Below are 22,354 nucleotides of genomic sequence, written 5' to 3' on the forward strand. Positions count from 1 at the left end.
TCTAATCATCTATAGTTATCCTTTTTAAATAATAGGTAAAAACATTGTGTTTTTTCAAAGGTGGGAAAAATAAATTTGGGGTCCAAAAAAATAATATTATACATGATCACACTCGATTAACTACATTGCACTAAAGTAAACTTGTATTTCGTATTCTTTTCTAATAAATACGAGACGAGAGTACTCTGTATATCATATAGAACTAGTTTTGACCGTTCAATGCTCGGATTTTTTGTGTTATTTTAATATTGTTTAACGATTTATTTACTTTGATTTTCACTCGATCTAGTTTTTCCAATGTCAGGTTATGGATAAAAATGAAATCAATATTAATAGATCATCGAGACAAAGATAAAAATTATTGGGTTTTTCTACGTTGTACCCCTGTATTTCTTTGATTTCTACTTTGTACACATGCATTTTAAAATTTTCCACACTGTACCCCTGTGATTGTAATATGTAGTCAATCTTATCCTTGTTGTTAATCTCACGTTTAAAAACTCGGTTACTTTTTAAACAAACTAAGGTGTTTCTATATTATAATCAACCTTATGCTTGTTGTTAACTCAACTTAATGTAGAAATTTCTTGATCTTTTAAAAATATAATAGAAATGGTTAACATTGGGTTAACGACAACGATAAAAACGGTTAAGTTTTGCAATTACGAGGGTATGTGAATCTTAAAATGCTTGGATATAGCGTAGAAATCAATGAAATATAGAGATATAACGTAGAAAAACCCAAAATTATTAGTAGCTCTCAAAATCATTACACTCTTAATCAATATTGAACAATGACTTGAGAAACACCACTATCCTCTTCAATCCAAAACAAATTAAACATCAACTTGTATTGATCATTAGACCACTCAAATCTCACTTCCTCACCATTTACAATACACTTCTTTGGTTCCTCATTTGAGTAGGCCAACAAGCACCCTCCTCCTTTGATCTTAATCTTAGCACTCAAGTCCCCAAACTCGAGTTCTTAATTGGACCGTACCTCCGCTGTTAAATATATTGGTTAGACCAATTAGCGCGAACTTTACAACTCGTCCTAGCCTCTTGACCGGAACAAAGGTGAAAAGTTCGAAAGATGAGGGGTTCAATACGACCCGGATTGGGTCGGATTTGGTTGTAACCAAGAGAAGTGAGTCTGTTTTTTTTTTTTTGGTGCTAATGAGCCACAAGGGCGGGGATGAGAATCGATCCCAAGATCACCTGGAATCGGGATGGAAGCTCTAACCAACTGAGCTATCCATCACTCTCAAAGAAGTGAGTCTGTTTGGTTAAGGTAGACAACATAATCTTCAACACAACCCATTTCTATACCTTCTAATGTTTGATCCCATTCTATGTCCTTTACATGTATGGAACCTTCCATAGTTTTGTAACATTCCTTGTAGCCTTTGATCCTTCTCTCTTTTTTGTCCCACCCTGCTCCTTGGCAATTAAATGCTCCAATAACAGCTCCATACTTCAAACATAAATTATACACAAAAGTCAGCCCGGCCAAAATCTCTAGGTTAATAATACACTAGTACTTTGTACGTATTAGACCTGATTATTGAACAGGGTAGTACATTGGATAAAGGGTCGGGGTCAATGTAAAGGCAATAATTTAGTAAAATAAAATAGATTACGTAAAAATAAACATATGAATAGATTAGTATTTACATGGACCGTCTATTTACTCTATTTTTCAACTTTTTTCTTGTTAGTTTATTGACCGTACGTTCCTTACCCGAATATAACTTGTCCGAAATCGGCCTAATTTGAAAGGAAAGACTCATTGCATATGACCTAAACCTAATATATACCCGAACCTAGCTAAGTATAACGTGAAATTAGTACTTTTATACAGGGTATAGTCGGTTTTGCCCTTTGTGGATCTCTCTGACCAAAAAAATATGGGGTACATAATATTTGTGACAAAAACCTTAGAAGGCAACAAAACAATTAATACTACCTTGTTGAAGTTCCATATCTTAAGAATAGATTCTTGATCAAAGAGAGGGTTCTTGAACAAAACATCCCTAGTTGGGAGTGCATAGTTTTGACATTTGGGGATGGTTCCATCAGGATGAACCAGCTTCTTAAGGAGCTAGGTCGAAGTCATGGCCACCAAGTGAGTCACTTACATAGATCGGTCCACCACAAATGGCGCGAGAGCCGGCATGAAACTTAGCACAAACATGATCACTCTGGAACATATCCCAATCAGGGTGGACTATCTGACCCATCCATAAACTGTTATATGAACAATGTATCATATGCACACCTTGTAGCCAAAACACCCCATTTGGGTCTCCATTTGGATCTTGGAACCAAAAATCATCACCTATTGTTTATATCATACACACTATTAAGGCCAAATACAAACATAATTGACTAGGATATTCAAAAAACCCCTTATATTTCTTATTAAATTCAAGTTAGACGCCAATAAATATGAAACATACTCCGTATCATAATAACTTGAATAAGGGTCTGTTTATTTCAACTTATTTCAACAAAAATAAGTTTATGTAAGTTGAGGGTAAATATAAGTTTTCAGAAAATTCAACACAAAAAAGTTCTTTTCAGCAAAAATAAGTTCAATTAAGTTCAGATAAGTTAATTCCAATCAAATTTAGTTGAACTAAACAGAGCTTAAGTTCATATAAGGGAAATTCAGGTGAAAAAGAGTTAACGAAGCCATGTTCTTACCTACTCTTCCCATGGATATTTGTTTAGTTCCAAGCAATAAGAAGTCATTGCATTGTTCCATACTTGAAAGGAGGTTAGTGCCTTTGAAGTTCTTCTCCAAAGATTTGGATAATCCATCATAATATTTCTTTGCAAGCTCCACCCTACCTCCAAATTGCTCCGAGACATATTCAAGTGTCTACAAAAAGAATTACCCAAGCAAAACAAACAATTATTCTTACACCTTAAGTAAACAAACAAGACAATGAAAAAGAAAAACAATATATTTCCTCTTTATTAAGAAATCCAACAAGATCCTACATGAATAATATCGATATATTTCCTCTTTTCTCTTTTAGTTGTAATATTTATTTATACATAAACTAAAACATATTCACGTGAGATCTTGTTTGTTAGATTCATCTCGATTTATATTTTAACAGAATCAATCAACTTTTTATAACTCTTACTTATACTGAGATACTATTAATTATCAAAGTCAAAACGTTGCAATTAAAAGAGAAGGGACAAAGTATATATTTTTCCTTACGTATACATCACAAACGATGTCCAAACTGGAGTTTGTGTATAGTACATGTCAAAATTAGAAGTACGTGTAACCATTATATCGAAACAGAGGTAGTATATCAAGGTAAATAATTACTTACTTGAATAACATCAACTTTAACACCAGTAATTCCAACACTAGAAAGGTAGGAATGCATTGAATCATAGAATTCACCAGCTTGATCAGGATGAACTAATCCAATTCCACCTTCCACAAGTTTATCCACAGCAAGATCATCCATTGTTCCAGCTAAACCAGGAGACAATTTACAAGGAACTACACTTACATTAAGATGGGTTGTTTCCGGCCTAACACCGCCCCAACCACCACAAAGAGCGTGCCACACCCAAATATCATCCAACCCTTTAAACTTACTCCTCAACTTCATTACTTTTATCATTTGATTCTCTCTCGTTTTCACCTTCCATCAACTCATCTAACTCATGCTTTAACACTTGGATCTTCTCTTCGAGGGAAGAGAAATCAGCCTCAAGTCCCTTTTGAACAAACCTCTTAAGGTCCTTCTGAGCCTGCTCGATCTCGATAGCTTTCGAGATGAGCAACTTTGGCTTCAGAGGGTTATAAGGGGGAGATAGAGATGGCCAACGTGGCGGGTAAGGTAGGTCATGGGTGAATTTGGTGGGTTGTGGGTTGAAGATATTTGACACACGGCCTGCCTTAGTTAACTCAAGGTGGGTCGAATTATGGGTCATAAGTGGATCTGACCCACATGATCCATTATGTGTTGTGTCAGGATGGGCTGGTTCAGATCCGATCAACTGACCATCTTTAAGGGGAGGAGGGTTAGGCCCTAACAACAAACCACCTTTGTATTTCCTAAACTTTTCTCCTTCATCAAACCTATGAAGCCTTGCATTCATTTGCTCACCACCTAAAACAAGGCCATTCCTATCTTCATTTAGCTCATCTTCATCACAATTAACACTTTGCCACCCATCATCAATAATCAAAAATCGAACCGAAAACCCTCCTTGTACAAATTCATCCACCCCATAAAACACACCCTTAGGTTCAACACTCAAGTAAAATGCATCCTAAGTACACCAACCAAACTTGTCCAAAATACTAGGGGTGCCCTTCTCTTCTAGAACCCTAAATGTGTTAAGGTGTACCCTAATAGCACTAAAACCCTCTTTCATTATATTATAAGGGTTATCACAAACATGAACATAAACTATACACTTAAAGTTTGATTCCCTAACACTAGTAGAACCACTTTCCACACAAACCATTACATGATCATCATCATCCCCAGGTTTAAGGGCAGCCCTAAACCCACCCTCAATTAAGGGCACAATAAGAGCATATAACTTAATTTCAGGAATTTCAAGTAACAACCATTGAGTTTCCATTTGTAAATCCGACCCACATTTTCCTACCCATTGAGTAGACCACCATGTTTTGAACCTAAATATGCTAAGGAAATTCCTGTCATGGAATTTTCCTAAGGAGTTTATCACTCTATGGGCGGGTTCTTCGAGCCCAAGCCCGAAGAACCCGCCTTTTTGGGAGGTTGATTGTACACGATGAAGGATAGAAGGTGGAGCATCTGATTCAGAGTAGTTACAAATTGAGGAGAATTCAGTGAAGGAGACATTGTTAGGGACTTTTGATAGCAAAGTTACACCTTTGACACTGAATTTTCTATCATTGGATAATTCGAAATATGGGTTTAAGGATTCGGATCTTATTTGGGTAGTTTTTGGTATAATTGGGTCATTTGGAGGAGCCATAGATGATGGGAAAAAACAGAGGAAAACTGAAGATAAATAAAAATATTACACACCCAAGAAAAAGAAAGCAGGAAAACTTATGAATTTTGGTGCATTTTTATATGTAATTAAGGAATTAAAATCAGTTTCTAATAAAACAGTGGAAGATTATAACTTCAAACGTGTGTGATCATACAAAAATAATTGCATTTATAACTTTATAAGTGTGTGATTGTTTGCAATAATTGGGGTGGTAAGAAACAATCTGTGAAGAAACAAAGGGAGAAATTTTTGAGGAGACTGAAACAATTAATTGGAATTCTGGGATGATTTGAGTAAGAAGACAAGGCAATGAATAAATAGAAGATGATAAATAGGACCCATTTTCTTGGAAAATTATGTTTTTGTTTACAGAAAGATTGGATTCACTGATTCAGCTAGAAACTTTGGTAGAGTAATTTTATTGGGTTGTTATTTATTTATTTATTTATTTATTCGGCAACTTTTGTGTAAGACCGTCTTACCGAAAAGACCACTTTGATTGCTTAATTAATTGGTTTCATTGCTTAACTAATTAGTTTCAGTGCTTAACTAAATTAGTTCCATTGTTTAACTAATTGATTCCAGTGCTTAACTAATTGGTTTCATTGCTTAACTAATTGGTTTTATTGCTTAACTTATATGTGTAAGACCGCTTTATATAAAAGTTTGTTTTATTAATGGAAATAAAAGAATTGAAAGACACTTGCATGAGAAAATAAAGAATAAATGGGGGTTAGCAATTTAGCAGTAGGAAGTGATCGAAGCAAAAATAAGCTTCCAAATTGAAATGCGTAGAGGTTTCTGTCGCCATTCATGAGAGGACAAACAACTATTCTTGGCGCCAAAACGATACATATTATGTACGGAGTATTAACAAATAATAAAAATAGGTTCTACATTATTAAGTGTTATTTTGTTAGATTTGTTTAAATGTAAATTTACATAGTATCAACTTATTATAATTTTATTTAATATAGAATTATAGATATCAACGGTCAAATATAATATGAATATATTAGAGATCGTGTAACATGCAAAGGGGTACATCTTTATAAAACATAGGTAATAGTTTTATCTATATTTTCTATTATATACGGTCATATTAACATGTTTAATCAAGAATATTGTTGTGTGGGTTCAGGGTTATACCTATATCGATGATAACTTACAAGGAGAAGTACGAATCGCAATTATTTACCCATAAAATAACCCCAAATTAATGAATTATATTGCTAGTTAGTAACATAAAGCCATAAAGGGTAAGATGAAGTGAGCCTATCTTGTAAGATTTGATCACGTAATTTATCTCACGCAAATTGCAGATTTGTGTTCAACTATTTAAGGGTTATTTTTCTTTTCTTTTCCTTTCTTTAGAGCTTTGTAACGGTAACTTAATTACAACTTCAGTTAAATAGAAGATGACCCACGATTTTACTTTCAACGTTGACCCAAAACTTTTGTCAATAAATTGTTTCACCTATTGACATTTGTCAAATGTGATCTCTAACAATGTCGATGCTACGATATTGTCACGACTCACGACTATAAACCACGTGCAATTTCTCAAAACGAGGCCATATTTCATCGCTCATCCTACATTCGAATTGTTTTCCCTTAGACCAAAGATAATAATGCATACTTCGTATGATTTTATGAAGATAGGTCGGCCACAAACATTCTAGACTTTTGCAAGTTGGTTTTTTAAGAGTATTTCTATCTACTCCATAATGTTAATTTAGGGCCACCAATCTACCATATAAGATCTGCCTCGTGGATTTTGTCTAAAGAATACAAAAGGTTACTTAATTCATTTTTGAATAACAATTAAGAGCTAAGAATTTTTTTAATAATGGAGTCAACATGATTATGTATGTACGTTTGGAAATAAGTGGATATGGATTTCACTAGAACAAATGAGAGATCTAGAATGTTTGTTTCTCTTGTTCAAATACTACTATTTTAATTGGATAGTTTCCTTTTGTTCTCCATGGTGGAACTTGGAACAAAAGTTAACCCAAATTTGGTAAATTTGTAAACGTGCTTATCGTGTTGATCTTATGGATAGACCTGATAAAACTGACATGTACCATAAACTTGATTATCTGACTCAAAATATCCGACCCGAATCACCCGATATGAACTGAACCAAACCGAACCGAAAACAATGTTAAAGTTTGATAGTTAGTGATTATTTTGTTACAAAAAGCATATTGACAATAACCTAAAAACGACGCAAACCTAAAATCAACGCGATTTATTCTTCACCAAAACTTAACCCTATCCGAATTAATCCAACTCAAACCTGACTCGAACGACCCGATTATCACCTCTACTTAAAGGTGCATATTGCGCGCACCGGTAGTCGTCAACTAGTACTTTAACTTGGATTAAGTAATGTTCTAAACCAAAGTAGGATAGTAGTAATCACTATAGGTGATGGACGTTGAAAATCCATTCACAAATATGAATCATTCTATACCATACAACTCAAAAACAGGAACGTAGATGTAAAATGATGCAGGAACCATAACAAAAGGCTATAAGAAAGTAATACTTTTATAGCATAACAACCAAAAATTCACAAAAAGTGCTAGTTGCAAATTTGCAATACTAACCAATAGTTGCTTTAAGAAATGACAGTTAAATTTTAACTGAAATATATACAGCAAGTATCGATCTAGATCAACCCACATAGAGTCATAGACACATGAGCTTCAAATATCGAAATACAGCATCAAATAATTGAGAAGATTAACCAGAAACCTTTCTTGTACAAGTAATGTCATTTATAACCCCTACCACTTCAATAGTTCAACATCACAGCAACATCGGAGTTTTCTATGTACCGAAACTTGACAATAAAAGACAATGATGTTGTCCTATGCCGATTTGCCAAAAAGAAAGAAAAAATGCTTCCAAGCAAAATTGTATTAAGTAGTTCCATTGTTCTTGGTGTTGTGAAAGCCTCGCAGGAAATGAGTACTGTATAAATGTATGCTGGTAACTGATAAGCAGGAATCCATAAATTGACTAAATGATGATCGCAAGCTGTAATTCAGGGAAAAAAAAGAACATTGAAGTTAAGACACCATCTCAATGTGCAAAATTTTGACTTGAAACTCATTTTTCCTATTCAGAAATTTGAATTGCTCGAAAATATATACTATAAACATTCTTCAGAGTTCAGATGGTTCGCAGCAAATATAATGCCTAAACTGGTTATGCATATAGTGTCTTCGGATAGCACATCGAAGGAAGTTGAAGGGACACAATAAACAAACGGACCTACTAATTAAAAGATGCAACCAACTGCTGATAAGAAGTACTCATAATTATCTTCTTGAACAACTAAAAGAAGATGCAACCAGTTGCATTGCACTCGTTGGATTGGCACGGCCTAAACAAGAGAAATTCCTACGGATGAATTATGAAATTAATTGCATATTTATTAATGCCAGATCAACATAACAGCAAGTTTACTTTATTTCAGATGCCCTTTATACCCAAAATCCAAGTCAAATGTCCTTAGTCTAACCCATTTTGATGAACACAAAGACAGAGTTACCTCCCCAAAGAATTTCACTGCATGGGCATTGAGCATATGACAGACATAGATGGGTGAGTAAAAAAACAATGTTATGTACTTGTAAACTGCATAGACAGTGAGTGAGTTGGATAGTAACCTGAAGACCAGAGGTGGCGAGCATCTAGCATTTCAAAATGGGAATGTCAATAGTACATCCCATTTTTGAATTTGTGATCAGGGTGATAACTGTAAATATAAATATGGAATCAACATTAGACAAAGGTAATTATGTTGTAAACACAAAAGTATATTACACAAAAGTACAAGATTGATGTCGAATTGGAAGGAGTTGTCATTTTAGTTATTACTCACCTGAAAGAAACGATGGGGATGTGCTGGATTTTGGGCAAGTCCTCCCCGTTGGGTTTTCTGCATCGTTCTTGTAAGTCTGGACAACATACTATATGGAGCCTCTGAAGGGAAGTAAGGTTTTGCATCGATTCAGGAAGTGATTTGAGTTCACGGCAATTTTCGATGGAGAGGGATTGAAGAGATGATAAGCAGCCTATCCATTCTGGAAGTGTTTTCATATTACTACACCATGAAAGTTGGAGGCTTTGGAGGGAGGTCAGGTATTGTATCCCCTTGGGCAGACTCCTCATCTCTGACATTAAAATTACCAGAGAATGAAGACTCTTATGAAGGGAAATCCATGGCGTATTGCCACCCTCATCGTCCTCTTCCTCCTCCTCTTCCTCCTCCTCCTCCTCCTCCTCCTCCTCCTCTTCCTCTTCCTCTTCCTCGTCGTCGTCGTCGTCGTCGTCCTCCTCCTCCTCTTCGTCTTCGTCAGAATTTCTCAACTGCGAGCAACGGACCAACTTTAATGACTCCAAGGAAGTGAGATGCTTTGACCATTCTCCTGAAAGCCTCCTCAGATTGCGAAGATTCAGAAGTGTAAGGCAACGCAAGGAAGAACCGCAGATCTGCAATACATCTTCAACTTGTGATAAACTCTCCAACTCTGGATCATTATCTATGCAGAGGTCAGTAAGACATAGTGGGTGTAACAATCTGAGATAACCAATGTTATCTACTTTCACAATCCTTAATTTGACGCCATCTTGTGAAATTCCAGTTGCAGTAGTAGTCTCATTCTCAGAATCCCTTGTGCTGATTTGCAATGCTTTATTCCCAGGGCAAAAGTCCAAAACTTCGAGGCTCGGACAAGGAGGAAATGATATCAGGCTAGGGCAGCCACGTATGGTCAATTTCGACAGACGGGGAAATCCCAAGCTCCTCATCAAGAGATGTTCATCATCCACAATTAATCCCTCCCCCCTCCACCACCCTTTCAAGTTTTCATGACAATTAATGTGCAGAGTTTCAAGAGAAGGAAAGAATGAAGTGAATCCTTCTCCGCTACTGCTACATCTACTGCCTGTATTCTCCATATACTCCAACATAGACAAGTTTTCAAGTGACAACGATTTCAGATAAAGCAATTGACTCAACAATGGTATGTACTCCAAGTTCTTACAATTTGAAAGCTCAATCTTTACCAGATGTGGGAATGAGATAGCCCAATTATCCGTTGCTCTTCCCCATCCTGGAATTTTCGTACCCTCGTAGCCCCATGAGATAAGACCCTTGAGATTTGAATTAGGCTCCAACTTTCCCATTAAAACTTCATGGCCACCACAGCAACGGCTAAAATCGATTATAACCTCCGTGAGATATTTCATGCTCTTCAAATACTTCCCTCCACTATCATTCATGCCTTCCTCATCATGGATTTCGATACGAAGGTTACCTTTTAGCTCGGTGAGAGCTTTAAGGTATTTGAGCTCCCCATCACAGCGTTCCTTATATGACTTTCTCTTACCCACCACAAAGTATGGTAGCTTTCTAAGACTAGTTAACTTATTTATGCCTAAAGGCATATCAAACAAGTTATTACACAGAAATAAATTTAAGTATGTGAGATTAGTCAACTTATCTATCCCTGAAGGCATTTCCCTCAACATGAAACATTGTCTCAAATCCAAGTATCTAAGTCTTACCAGTTTGCTAAAACTTTTTGGCAACTCCCTCAACTTTGTGCAACGAGCTAAATCTAATGTCTGCAGGTTATGCAGTTCAGTAATTGAATCTCCCAATACCTTCAATTCAAAACTACTCGATAGGTTAAGATACCTTAAATGTATTAGCTTACCTATTGAGTCAGGCAAACTTTCAACACCGGACAAGAACTGCAAGTCCAACACCCTCAGGCACAACCATTTGTCTATTTGTGTGGCTACTAAAGGTTCTTTACAAGCTTTATTGATAAAAGAACGAATCTTATTGTTAAAGATGGAGCTTTCGGGACATGATCTACCAGAAAAAGACACATGACGGACTTTATTTCTCAAGTTGTTTTCATTAGAACTTAGTGCACAAATTTCCTGCCCCGCTACTTCTTGAGCAACATCATGCATCAAGTCATGGATTTTAACTGACATGATATCACCATATTCATCCCTCACTACATCTTGAAAGAAACATCTACGCAACAAAATCAAAAAATGTTCCTCAGCAGCATCTTCTACACTTTGACCTTCATCGAACGGCACAATGTATCCTTGTGCCATCCAAAGACTAATCAACCTCTCTCTATCTATTCTAAAATCCTTGGGGAACAATGCACAATAGGTAAAGCAGTTCTTTAACGAGGATCTAAGATTATAGTAACTAAGCTTTAATATAGACATTATTTCATTATCACCTGTACGAATTTTAGCCAATCTACTATCTTTAAACGATTGCCACTTACATAAACTCTCACCAAATAGAAGACTCCCAACCACCTTTATAGCAAGAGGAATGCTATAACATTTTTCAACAATCTTCTTCCCAACATCAACTAATTCGGAACGTTTGACATGTTCATCCACCTTTTCAAATGCTGTCATCTCAAACAAACGCCACGAATGTTCTTGTGACAAACCTTCTAACTTATAGGTATGTTTATCTCCTATAACATTTGCCGTTTTCTCCGAACGTGTAGTTATCACAATCCTGCTCCCACCTTGACCTAACATTAAGAATTTTTGCAGATCCAACCACTTCTTCCGGTCCTCATTCCATACATCATCAAGAAAAAGTAAAAATCTCTTTCCTCTCAATTCCTCTTGAAATTGTTTCTGCACTAATTCCATTGTAGAGGTATAACTAGGTTTATTGTTGGATACTAACTCTAGAATTTTACACAGGATTGCTTTCACATCAAATTGCTCCCCATCTTGATCCGAGACACAAATCCACAACTTTAAGGTCGGATTCGGAAACTCCTTTTCAACCGCTCTATCATTATACACAAGTTGGGCAAGAGCCGTTTTTCCTAAACCTCCCACTCCCACAATAGTCACAAAACGGAAATCCTCTTTTTCATCATTGGGACCTAGCAACATATGTATGATAGCCTTCTTATCATTCTCCCTCCCAATAATATCCTTTGCATCCAAGTAGGAAAAAGTTTCCTCTCTTCTCCTAATAATAGGTCTATAGTCATCACTAAGCCCAAAATCTTGATGGGTACCAACAATTGTATCTAACTGCTTCTTAATGTCTTTAACCTGGTGAGACATTTTATATGCTTGACTCACCCCCTTTTTCTTTGAAGAAAAGAAGCGGCGTACCTTTTTGAACATTTTATCATCCTTGTTGCCGTCAAGTTGCTTCAACTCAGCAAGTGTGAGGAACTCGTCGAACAAATCATCAGCATCATAAACAGCAGCCTTGAGGTCCTCGATATAGCCGCTTGCTTCATTTGACAGCTCTCGCTTTGACTCAGCATCAAGGAGCACATTCTTGATAGTGAATACAGTTTTGTTGAGTTGTTCAAGTTCAGATTGGTAACCCCACATGTCACATATCTCTTTGATGACCGTAGAACCAACCATTGCAATCAGCGTTTCAGCAATGCAAATTCCGAGCTCAGCCATCGGGATTTTCAGTTTGCGAGATGTCAGAAGATTAATTAGCAGGTCAAGTGATGGGAAAAAGTAAGATTACAAGGAAGAAGGTAGTAGTGGGGAAATATGGTGACTATCATCCAGACAAGTACTGCTACATATAATGTCCTGCATCTCAGCTTTCATGAACAGCACTCAACCAGTAAAATTTAATACATTGATACCAATTGACAAGTTGTACATAAATGCCATTTTAGAGTTTTATCAACTTGTCCATGATATAGTAGTAGTAGACAACCAATTGACAAGTTGTCCATATTATATTTTTGGTGCAACTTGTCCATGATATAGTAGTAGTAGACAACTAGTAGTAGTTAATGCATCAACATCAACCCTTGTAACTATACTTAGTATATTCGGAATGACCTATAGTCTTGCATATTGGATACCAGACTTGAACCGAGCAGACAAATAATCCGAACCAAGTCACGCAACGCAACCCAATAGTGACTTCACCCAACCTAACCAGACCCAACACAGAAATTGACACGTTTGAACCCGACCCAAAAAGAATAGACCCACCAGAAGTCAACCCAGAACGGATCCGATAATTCAAATTGACACCAATCTCCAATCTTGCAAATCAGATAACTTAGCCTGATGAGACGGGGGGGGGGGGGGGGGGGATAGTGTGAAAGCACAACTACTCACTGCACAAGACATCTCTCCAAAAGACCCGGCTATAAATTACAGAATGTATATTATTGTATTGTAGAAGAAAGTGTCCAGAATTTTCTAGCAACACTAATTTGTGTTTTCTTTGTTTTTTATCGTTTCACTTGCCGTTAATCGACGGAGTATGACTTTGCGTAGCAGATTGATTAGAGTGGTGTAGGAAGAGTGGTTAATTGATTATATTATTTAAGCAAATCAGCATAATTGATGCCAGTTATTAACAAGAATGCTTAAATAATACAGTCAGTGAACCAAATGAAGCCTGATAAAGTTAAGTGGTAATTTGAATTAGATTAAACAATCCAATTTTTTCAGACTATTGACAAACAATTACATTTACAATGAAACAATTTTACAAGTTATGGGGGGAAAATGCAGAATAAGTCCTCCAACATTTCCCAAGTTAACATGAAACCAATCAAAAGTAACTTCCGACTCTCAATTGGGAAACAATTGCACTGCCAATCATAATATCAATTCCAATTGAAAAATCAGTGACCAGAAATACACAACAATTCAATCTTCCATCAATTTGAAACCCTAATTGTGTAATCCGTAATGTGTACAGAAATCATCAATTCTAAACAACGGCAACACGTTCAAATCCATCAAAATTTGATGAATTGAATAAGAATAACGGTGATGTAATAAACAAGCTAATTAACATGGACTATTAAATATGAAGCATCAACATGCAAAGAGAAATTCGAACTTTAGAAAGTAGATTACCTGGATTTGAGAGAGGTGGAGGGCGAGTGGGCGCCTGTGCGGCGAGCCGAAGATGATGCAGTGGCAAACTTGCCCACTTTAAATTCCACAAGGGTAAGGCGAAGAAGATGAATCATGATTGAGTTACAATAATGTTCATGATAAGTAATTTTTATTTAATTTTTTCTTATTTTTTATATAGAGAGGGTCATAAGGGTAAGGTAGACCTGATCAAACGGCGGGCCGGGCGGAGTTCGGGTCGGGCCTGGGCATAAAAACAGTTCGGTATGTCGGGGACGGGCCAAGATTCGGGCCAAAAAATTGTGCCCAAACCCGCTAATTTTGGGTCTAAAATACCGGACTTTTCGGGCTGGGTCAAATTTATAACTAAAAAGTGCATTCCGTATTTTTTGTTTCCCAATCCTGCCCAAAAAAGGAAATCGGGCCGGGCCCGGAAACCGGGCTGGAAAATTCTGCCCAAACCCGCAAAAATATCTAACTGGTCGGGCTCGTCTTAATCAGGTTTAGGGTAAGGCGATAAATGATGTAGGCGGAATTCGTTTGGATTCATTCCCTCAAAACTTCATCAACTAAGGTAGTTGGCAACTACTGTGCATAATAAGTTAATTATTCATTTAACGGCAAGTAAATTTTGAATTGAGTTACATTATTGTGCATATAAAAAAAATTATATTGTTACTCCCTCAGTCCCAATTTAATTGGCATACTTTCGTTTATGTCCGTCGCAATTTAGTAGTTATATTTTCTTTTATGGCAGGATTCACTAATATTTTATTATCTCTCTTTTCATTACCTAAAATTATGACCAATATCATCTCACATTCAATTAAAAAATCATTCAACCATCTCCCACCACACATACTTTTCTACGAAGTATTAAACTAGTACTTCCTCCGTTCTTTTTTAAATGCACAATTATTTAGGCACGTTTGTCACCCCACGATTTCAATCATTCATATCTCCAATTTTAGATAAAAAAAAATTATAAAAAGTTGATATTTAAAAATATTTATTGAGATGAATCTAATAAGACCTCACACGACAATATTTTTTGTTAAGTATAAACCACAAAATGAAGTGAAATGAGCTTTGTGTGAATAATGTCTCAAATTCAATTGTATCATGTAAATAAGAATAGAGAAAATATTATAGATAAGCTGATAAGCATACAACAACTTATTGCATAATAATCCGTGAAAGAATAGTAAGATGATTAAGTTGGGACTTAGGGAGTATCATATATAATAAATATATATAAATAACATAAATTTTTTGTTAGATGGGTCGGCTTAATGGGCTATGACTCTATGAGTTTTATGAGTATGAGAAATCTCTTTTTATCACTTGTATTTGGCAGAAGGTAGTTTTTGGGCCGGATTTATTCATGTGCATCCTTGCATGGGCCAAGATTTGAAATCTAGAATCTGGGCCCACTTAAATAACACAAAATTTTACTGATCACCAGTCAAAATCCACAAAATTTGTCAAATCTTAAAATGTTCAAAACATAATGTACTCCTTCCGTCCCTTAATACTCGCACCGTTTTGACTGGACACGCTTGCCAATGCACAACTTTGACCACCAATATCTTTAACTACATATTATAAAAACTTATAAAAATATTAATATTTTGAAAATATATATTAAGATGAACCCAACAATATATTATATACTAACATTTGTTTTCATATACTAGAAATAAAATAGGGTCAAAGTGAATTATGTGAATAGTGCAAAAAGTCAAAACGGTGCGAGTATTAAGGGACAGAGGGAGTACTACGTCCAGGAATCCAGGAGCAAAACACATTAGGTGAAAAACCACTTGCTAGGAATGTAATCACATTAGCAATGAATCAATGATACTTAAAACTTAAAAGAAGAGTTAACTGCAAGTTGTGTTTTTTAGTTAATTGAAACAAAAAAAATCAGTAGCAATAATTTGTTCCATTTATCGCTGTCCCATTTAATTATGTCCCGCCATTTCTGATATATTGTATACTTATAATATATCATGAATACTACAACACTGAAAATTTGAGCATGAATCCTTAGTGATGTCTTTGTAAAATTAACCTATATTTGGAGTATTAACCTACTAAAATAATTGGAAAATGTATTTACATGACAATTCCCAATATTTGTCTTTCATTAGTAAGTTAATTATAATGCATTATACCAGCCTCCGCCAGATGAGAAAAAAATGACAAATTAACAAGCTAAGTTATAATGCATTACTTATTATTATTGTCTTTAATTAGGGAACTATAGGTGAATGTTTTATAATTAACTGATTGCATATTTATTTATAAAAATAAAAAGTCGATAAAATACGAACAATCATGTATAACAACCTTGAACTGGAAAAAAAGAGCACATTGCTTTGATATATAGTGAAGTGAATACAAATGCTCAACATATTCTCAAATCTCCGGCAAACTGCAAATCTTTACGGTAGAAAAAGATACATTATTAGGTCTTATTCTCATATCTAAGCTATTAGTTTTACGCCCACAAATTTCTGACCTAACCTTGCATGATTGCATGTGCATGCACATCATGCATGCATGGCTAGCTTATGCAATTACTAACTGACTACTATAATTCATCCAATAAAAACGGAGATTGCATGCAAGTTGCGTACTGCAACACTTAACTTGAGTGATACATTGGCGAACTCCACCTTAGTAGCCGCCTCCTCCGTATTCTCCTCCATGACCTCCTCCGGCGCCGCCACCATATCCTCCACCGACTCCACTACCAGCTCCTCCTCCGTATCCACCTCCATAGCCTCCTTCATGGCCACCTCCGTATCCTCCACCAGCACCTCCTCCACCTCCATGACCTCCTCCATAGCCCCCACCAACACCACCACCGGAACCTCCTCCAACTCCACCTCCATACCCACCACCAACACCGCCTTCATGGCCACCTCCATAGCCACCACCTCCTACGCTACCCCCATGTCCGCCTCCAATACCTCCTCCTACACCACCACCTTCATGGCCTCCCCCATAACCACCACCAACACCTCCTCCTGCACCACCTCCATGTCCTACTCCAACACCACCGCCTTCATGGCCTCCTCCATAACCACCACCAACTCCTCCTCCTGATCCACTTCCATGACCCCCTCCTACTCCTACACCACCACCTTCATGGCCTCCTCCATAACCACCTCCAACTCCTCCTCCAGCACCACCTCCATGCCCTCCTCCTACGCCACCACCTTCATGGCCTCCTCCATAACCACCCCCAATTCCTCCTCCGGCACCACCTCCATGGCTTCCTCCATAACCACCACCAACTCCTCCTCCTGCTCCACTTCCATGACCCCCTCCTACTCCTACACCACCACCTTCATGGCCTCCTCCATAACCACCTCCAACTCCTCCTCCAGCACCACCTCCATGCCCTCCTCCTACTCCTACACCACCACCTTCATGGCCTCCTCCATAACCACCTCCAACTCCTCCTCCGGCACCACCTCCATGGCCTCCTCCTACGCCACCACCTTCATGGCCTCCTCCAGCACCACCTCCTTGGCTTCCTCCATAACCACCACCAATTCCTCCTCCACCTCCACTTCCATGGCCTCCTCCTACTCCACCACCCTCATGTCCACCTTCGTATCCACCACCAACACCTCCTCCTGCACCACCTCCATGGCCACCTCCTACACCACCACCTTCGTGGCCACCTCCATACCCACCTCCAATACCTCCTCCGTGACCTCCTCCTACACCACCTCCATGTCCTCCTCCTATACCACCACCTTCATGGCCACCTCCATATCCACCGCCAATACCCCCTCCTGCACCACCTCCATGGCCTCCTCCTACACCACCACCTTGGTGGCCACCTCCATAGCCACCACCAACTCCGCCTCCTGCACCACCTCCATGGCCCCCTCCATAGCCTCCTCCTCCTCCTACACCACCACCTTCATGGCCACCTCCATAACCACCACCAACTCCATGACCTCCTCCAACACCACCTCCATATCCACCACCAATGCCGCCTCCCTGACCACCTCCATAACCCCCTCCTTTACCACCACCTTCCTCTCCTACACAACCCTCCTTATCAACTTTATTCTTTTCCTCTAATTGTCTTCCCTCAGCCAACCCTACAAACACCACAACAAGTGATAACACTAGAAATGACACTCCAAAAGCTCTCAAAAACTTCACCATAGTTTTAACTTTTTTCTCACTCGATCAATAACACCACTCTTTGTGTTTTTTCTCGATGATTGAAATAATACAAGTTTGTGAAGTTGCATGGGCTATTTATAGTGAAATTAGGGTTTGGAAAACGACATGAATAACCCCACTTAGTAAGTAGTAGATAGTAGTACACTATACGTGGTATTTGTGTGCGGCAAACAGGCAATGATGTTTTGTCAAAGTTGATTGACCTTGGAGTATAATTGGGTTTTACAAAATCATTTAATGCCGGTGCTTATTTTAATTCAATGTTGATTATGAAATAATACCTACTTTCTACCCACTAAGAGAGTGAACTATCTGCTATCAACCACTACGTACGATCTTTCCTAATGCATGAAACTATTTCAACATGTTACCTTCTTAATATTGGGTTAATTTCATGATAAAATTCTTATGTAAAATTTTCAAGAACGTACATCTTGTTCCTTAGTACGCTTATAATTAGGCACGTCTAGATTTAGGTGTCACCCAAGGCGTTTTTTTTGTGTGTGTGCGCGCTAATTTTGGAGAATTCAAGATGAGCGAAAAACGCACTTGGAATTAAGCTGGCAATGGGCTGGGTTAGGTCGAAATCAGGTTGATCTATTTATAAACGCGGGTTGAGATTTTTCCAACCCAACCCAACCTGTTTAATTAAACGGGTTGAGATTTTCAACCCAACCCACCCAACAATAAACGGGTTGACTTGAAGTTGACTTGTTTAATTTCTTTTCCCAATTTTAAGTGTAAATTGACTTTACTATAGAATTGCGAGGTGATTTTTTTGTGGCATATCTCATAGAAAAAAAATTAATACTTCTATTTGACACTAATCAAAATGTCAAATAATTATTCAATGTTGAAGGGAAAATGAGAAATAAAATCTATATTACATACTTGTTTGAACATAAACGAGTTAGGCAGGTTGTTTTCGCGTTGAAAATTTCAACCTGACCCAACCTATTTAATTAAACGTGTTAGGTTGGGTTGGGTTGACCTATTTAATTAAACGAATTGAAAATCTTGACACAACCATTTATTATTGAGTTGGGGGTTGGGTTGGGTTGGGTTGGATTGGGTAAATTTTTGCCAACTCTACTTGGAATCTTGGATACATGCATCAAAATCTAATTAAATATCTCCAAGAACAAGATAGAGCTATAATGAAGGTTAAAGTTGAAATTTGTAGTTTTTCAATTGCATATATACTCCATGTGATTCTTTAATTATATCTTTGAAAAAATGGTAAAATTGCTATCTAGAATTAAATTTCAGTTAAACGCTTATGTCGGCCTTAGTGAAGAGATTGTGATGATTAGGAATGTAGTGGTATATATGCAAACATCCAATTTCTTGATTTTTTTATATACTTTTGGAGTTCAATATTTGTGGTGCTTTTTTATTTTTCTTTTTAGATAAAGTGTAACCCATAACCTCTATTATGATCTGTACTGTCGGTGTTATTATTTATAAAGATGTATAACTAATATTAATGTAAATTTTATGATAAATTGATATAACTTGTTCATCTTCCTAAAAGATATGAGTAACTTGTTTATTGAATCACCAACAAGCTAAGATCTTTAGCTCAATCTGCCTGATTGTCACTAAAGTAGTCCTTCCGTTTCGAAATAATAGGATTAAATTAAGTTAATCAACTACTATGTATTGTGAGGTGTGAAAAGTGCAAAAATCCTTGTACTCCTATGGTACTTACGTATTATACCCTTTTCTCCTTTTGTTAAGTATGGTTTTCGTTTTTGTCCGTTTCTTTTAGTTGTTTATACTTCTTCTCTCTTTCATTACTAAAATAATTAGACGAGATAAAATGATTTTTTTGCATCCATCATAAGAGTAAAATTATACGTACTCTACTCACAAAAAGTGTGCCAAAAATCAGTTTTTATAACAATACGTACAATTTGCTACAAATATATCTAAGATTAACCACCACTAAAGACAATTAATAATGAGGTTTTGGCCTAATAGCAAAGACTGAATATCGGGTATAAGTAACAACTCTGAAATGCTCTACGCTAATGTTGCTCATACTCTTATTCGGGTGTCGTACACGTGTCCAACAAGGGATCGAAGGATCCGATACTCCTCTGACACTCTAGATGTAATAAAATTCGTACAAGATATACTATATATTTGGGTATCATGTCGTGCCAAAGGGTCGGAAGATCTGACACCTTACACTCTTTGTCGACCAAATTGTCGAAGTAACGTAGCTCTTTGCACATTTATAATTGGTAAGGTCCTTGTGGCTCGTTCAGAGTTCAGATCACACTAAAGAAAATTAACAAAACCCATAACCAAGAAAAAGGTGATACGCGTACCAATGATGTTTTTTCCTAGTGGTTTAGACACATGGCTTGTATACGATAGGTCTCATATTCGAATTCATTCGCCCTCATCTGTAATTTATATTGCCTTTATTACTCATTTCCAACACAAAAAAATAAAAAATAATAATTGATACGCGTAGAGATATTAAGTCCACAATTAAGTGTAACAGATATTGTGGTAAGAGGAGATCTAAAAACTCAACTGCCTCCATTCTCAAAATTTCAAACTAAGATTAGTTTATAGATTCTAATCACCTAACCTTCTGTAATTTTATCCTAAAAATAGTAAACTTTCATATTGGAATGCCACGCAAATACTTGGCTATAATTTTATTTATAGAAATAAATTTCTTTTTGAGTTAATGTCCAAGAAGTGGTTCCATTTTAGTCAATTTTGTCCTTATTAATCCTATTCCTTAATTACTAGCTTGGCCCCTAATACTTCCTCTAATCCAAGCTAGTAATTAAATTATGGACATTAATTAATTACCAAGGTCCACTCTTTGCTAATTTTAGGGGTTGGTAATTTTTACTGCAAGTAGTATACAATTCTCCCATTAATTTCACCTAATGCTTAATTTTTTCCCTTTAAAGGCTAGTAGTTCAATTTTGTTGGAGTTGTTTTAGTGGTTGAGCATGTGCTAATTGCAATTAGGCAATGTGACATCGAAGATCTTAGCCTAGCCTATATTTGGTTGAATTTAACTTCTTCCAAAATTATCTTGTCTGAACTTATATAATTTTATTTGATCTGAGTCTATTTTATGGAAAATTGTCTAAGTTGTTTTGGAAAAAATAACCTATTTTATTTGAACCTATATAAATTTATTTTATCTGAGCTTATTTTGTCTGAAATTGTCTAAATTATTTTGGGAGAAACCTTCCGAAAATTTATGGAAAATAGTTCATTTTATAAGTTGAACCAAACATTGTCTTAGGAAAGCTTCTTAGTAAAATGTGACCCTAACTATATTTGTTTGTTGTAGATGTAGCTTTAATTTTGGATGTTGATATATCACCCAATTGATATTGTTAAACAACATCAACATGAACATAATAGCCAAATAGGGTAACATGGTGACCACTGACTAGCTTTAATTTAATTAGTTTTTACTAGTTGGCTTATGGTTTGTTAGTGTAGTTAAACAGCCCTAAAATTAATGGATTGAACAGTATTTGGTAAACAAATTGATAATTGTGATTAGCTAGGTAACTAGCTTTAAGCCATAAATGAAAAAAGCTCAATAACAACTTGTCAAATTAGTCTCAAGTGCAATAACAAACAACCAAGCCATAAAAGCTCAATAACAACTTGTCAAATTAGTCTCAAGTGCAATAATAAACGACCAACAACAGATATCAAAGACCTGAGATCGAATCTCATCTACACCATTATCACGTTGTCATTTGTAGCTCTCTCTACACCAAAAGAAGTATTGTAATTTTGTACCCTTCCTAAATTGGATCGATGTGGAGGGTCAGGTGTAACTAGGTCCTCCATTTTACATAACAAAAAATTAAATATTACAGAGTATATTCACACTATGGACATCTAAGAGCGGTAATTAGTTAAATATTAGAAGTGATATATAATTGCCACTTCAAATCTCGTTTACATCATTTGCTTTTGTGTCTCTCCCGATTCACCGGACTAAAAAAAAAACCGAAGAAAGAAAAAGGAAGGGGGGAAATATCCTCAAAAAGTCTATGTTATGATTTGAACAAGATTCTTCAAAATCATTGTAAACTTGACCTTCTAAAGAAGGCAGAGGTTCCTATTCCTTGTATACCTAGGTTCCTAGTACCTAGGTTCCTAGTAC

At 36.6% G+C, this 22,354-nt stretch overlaps 3 protein-coding genes across 3 annotated transcripts; all 3 read right to left on the minus strand.

Annotated features, from left to right (window-relative positions):
• Positions 1–733: 733 nt before the first annotated feature.
• LOC110775769 (stachyose synthase) lies at positions 734–5,196 on the minus strand. The gene is given in 8 exon segments (XM_056828739.1): positions 734–988; positions 990–1,169; positions 1,295–1,477; positions 1,970–2,104; positions 2,106–2,341; positions 2,710–2,887; positions 3,357–3,639; positions 3,641–5,196. Coding segments are annotated over 8 exon segments (2,772 nt in total). The 5' UTR covers positions 5,011–5,196; the 3' UTR covers positions 734–781.
• A 2,373-nt stretch (positions 5,197–7,569) lies between these two features.
• LOC110776740 (putative disease resistance protein RGA3) lies at positions 7,570–14,102 on the minus strand. Its single transcript, XM_021981297.2, has 3 exons — positions 8,930–14,102; positions 8,715–8,803; positions 7,570–8,079 (listed from the first exon to the last, which is right to left on the minus strand). The coding sequence occupies exons 1-2, from the start codon at positions 12,538–12,540 to the stop codon at positions 8,761–8,763; spliced, it is 3,654 nt and encodes a 1,217-aa protein (XP_021836989.2). The 5' UTR covers positions 12,541–14,102; the 3' UTR covers positions 7,570–8,079; positions 8,715–8,760.
• Positions 14,103–16,656: 2,554 nt separating this feature from the next.
• Positions 16,657–18,168, minus strand: LOC110781381 (glycine-rich cell wall structural protein-like). The gene has a single exon (XM_021985576.2). It carries the CDS (start codon positions 18,166–18,168, stop codon positions 16,657–16,659), a length of 1,512 nt encoding a protein of 503 aa, XP_021841268.2.
• Between the last annotated feature and the right edge of the window lie 4,186 nt (positions 18,169–22,354).

The sequence above is a fragment of the Spinacia oleracea genome, chromosome 5, assembly GCF_020520425.1.
Source record: "Spinacia oleracea cultivar Varoflay chromosome 5, BTI_SOV_V1, whole genome shotgun sequence".
Lineage (NCBI taxonomy): Eukaryota > Viridiplantae > Streptophyta > Magnoliopsida > Caryophyllales > Amaranthaceae > Spinacia > Spinacia oleracea.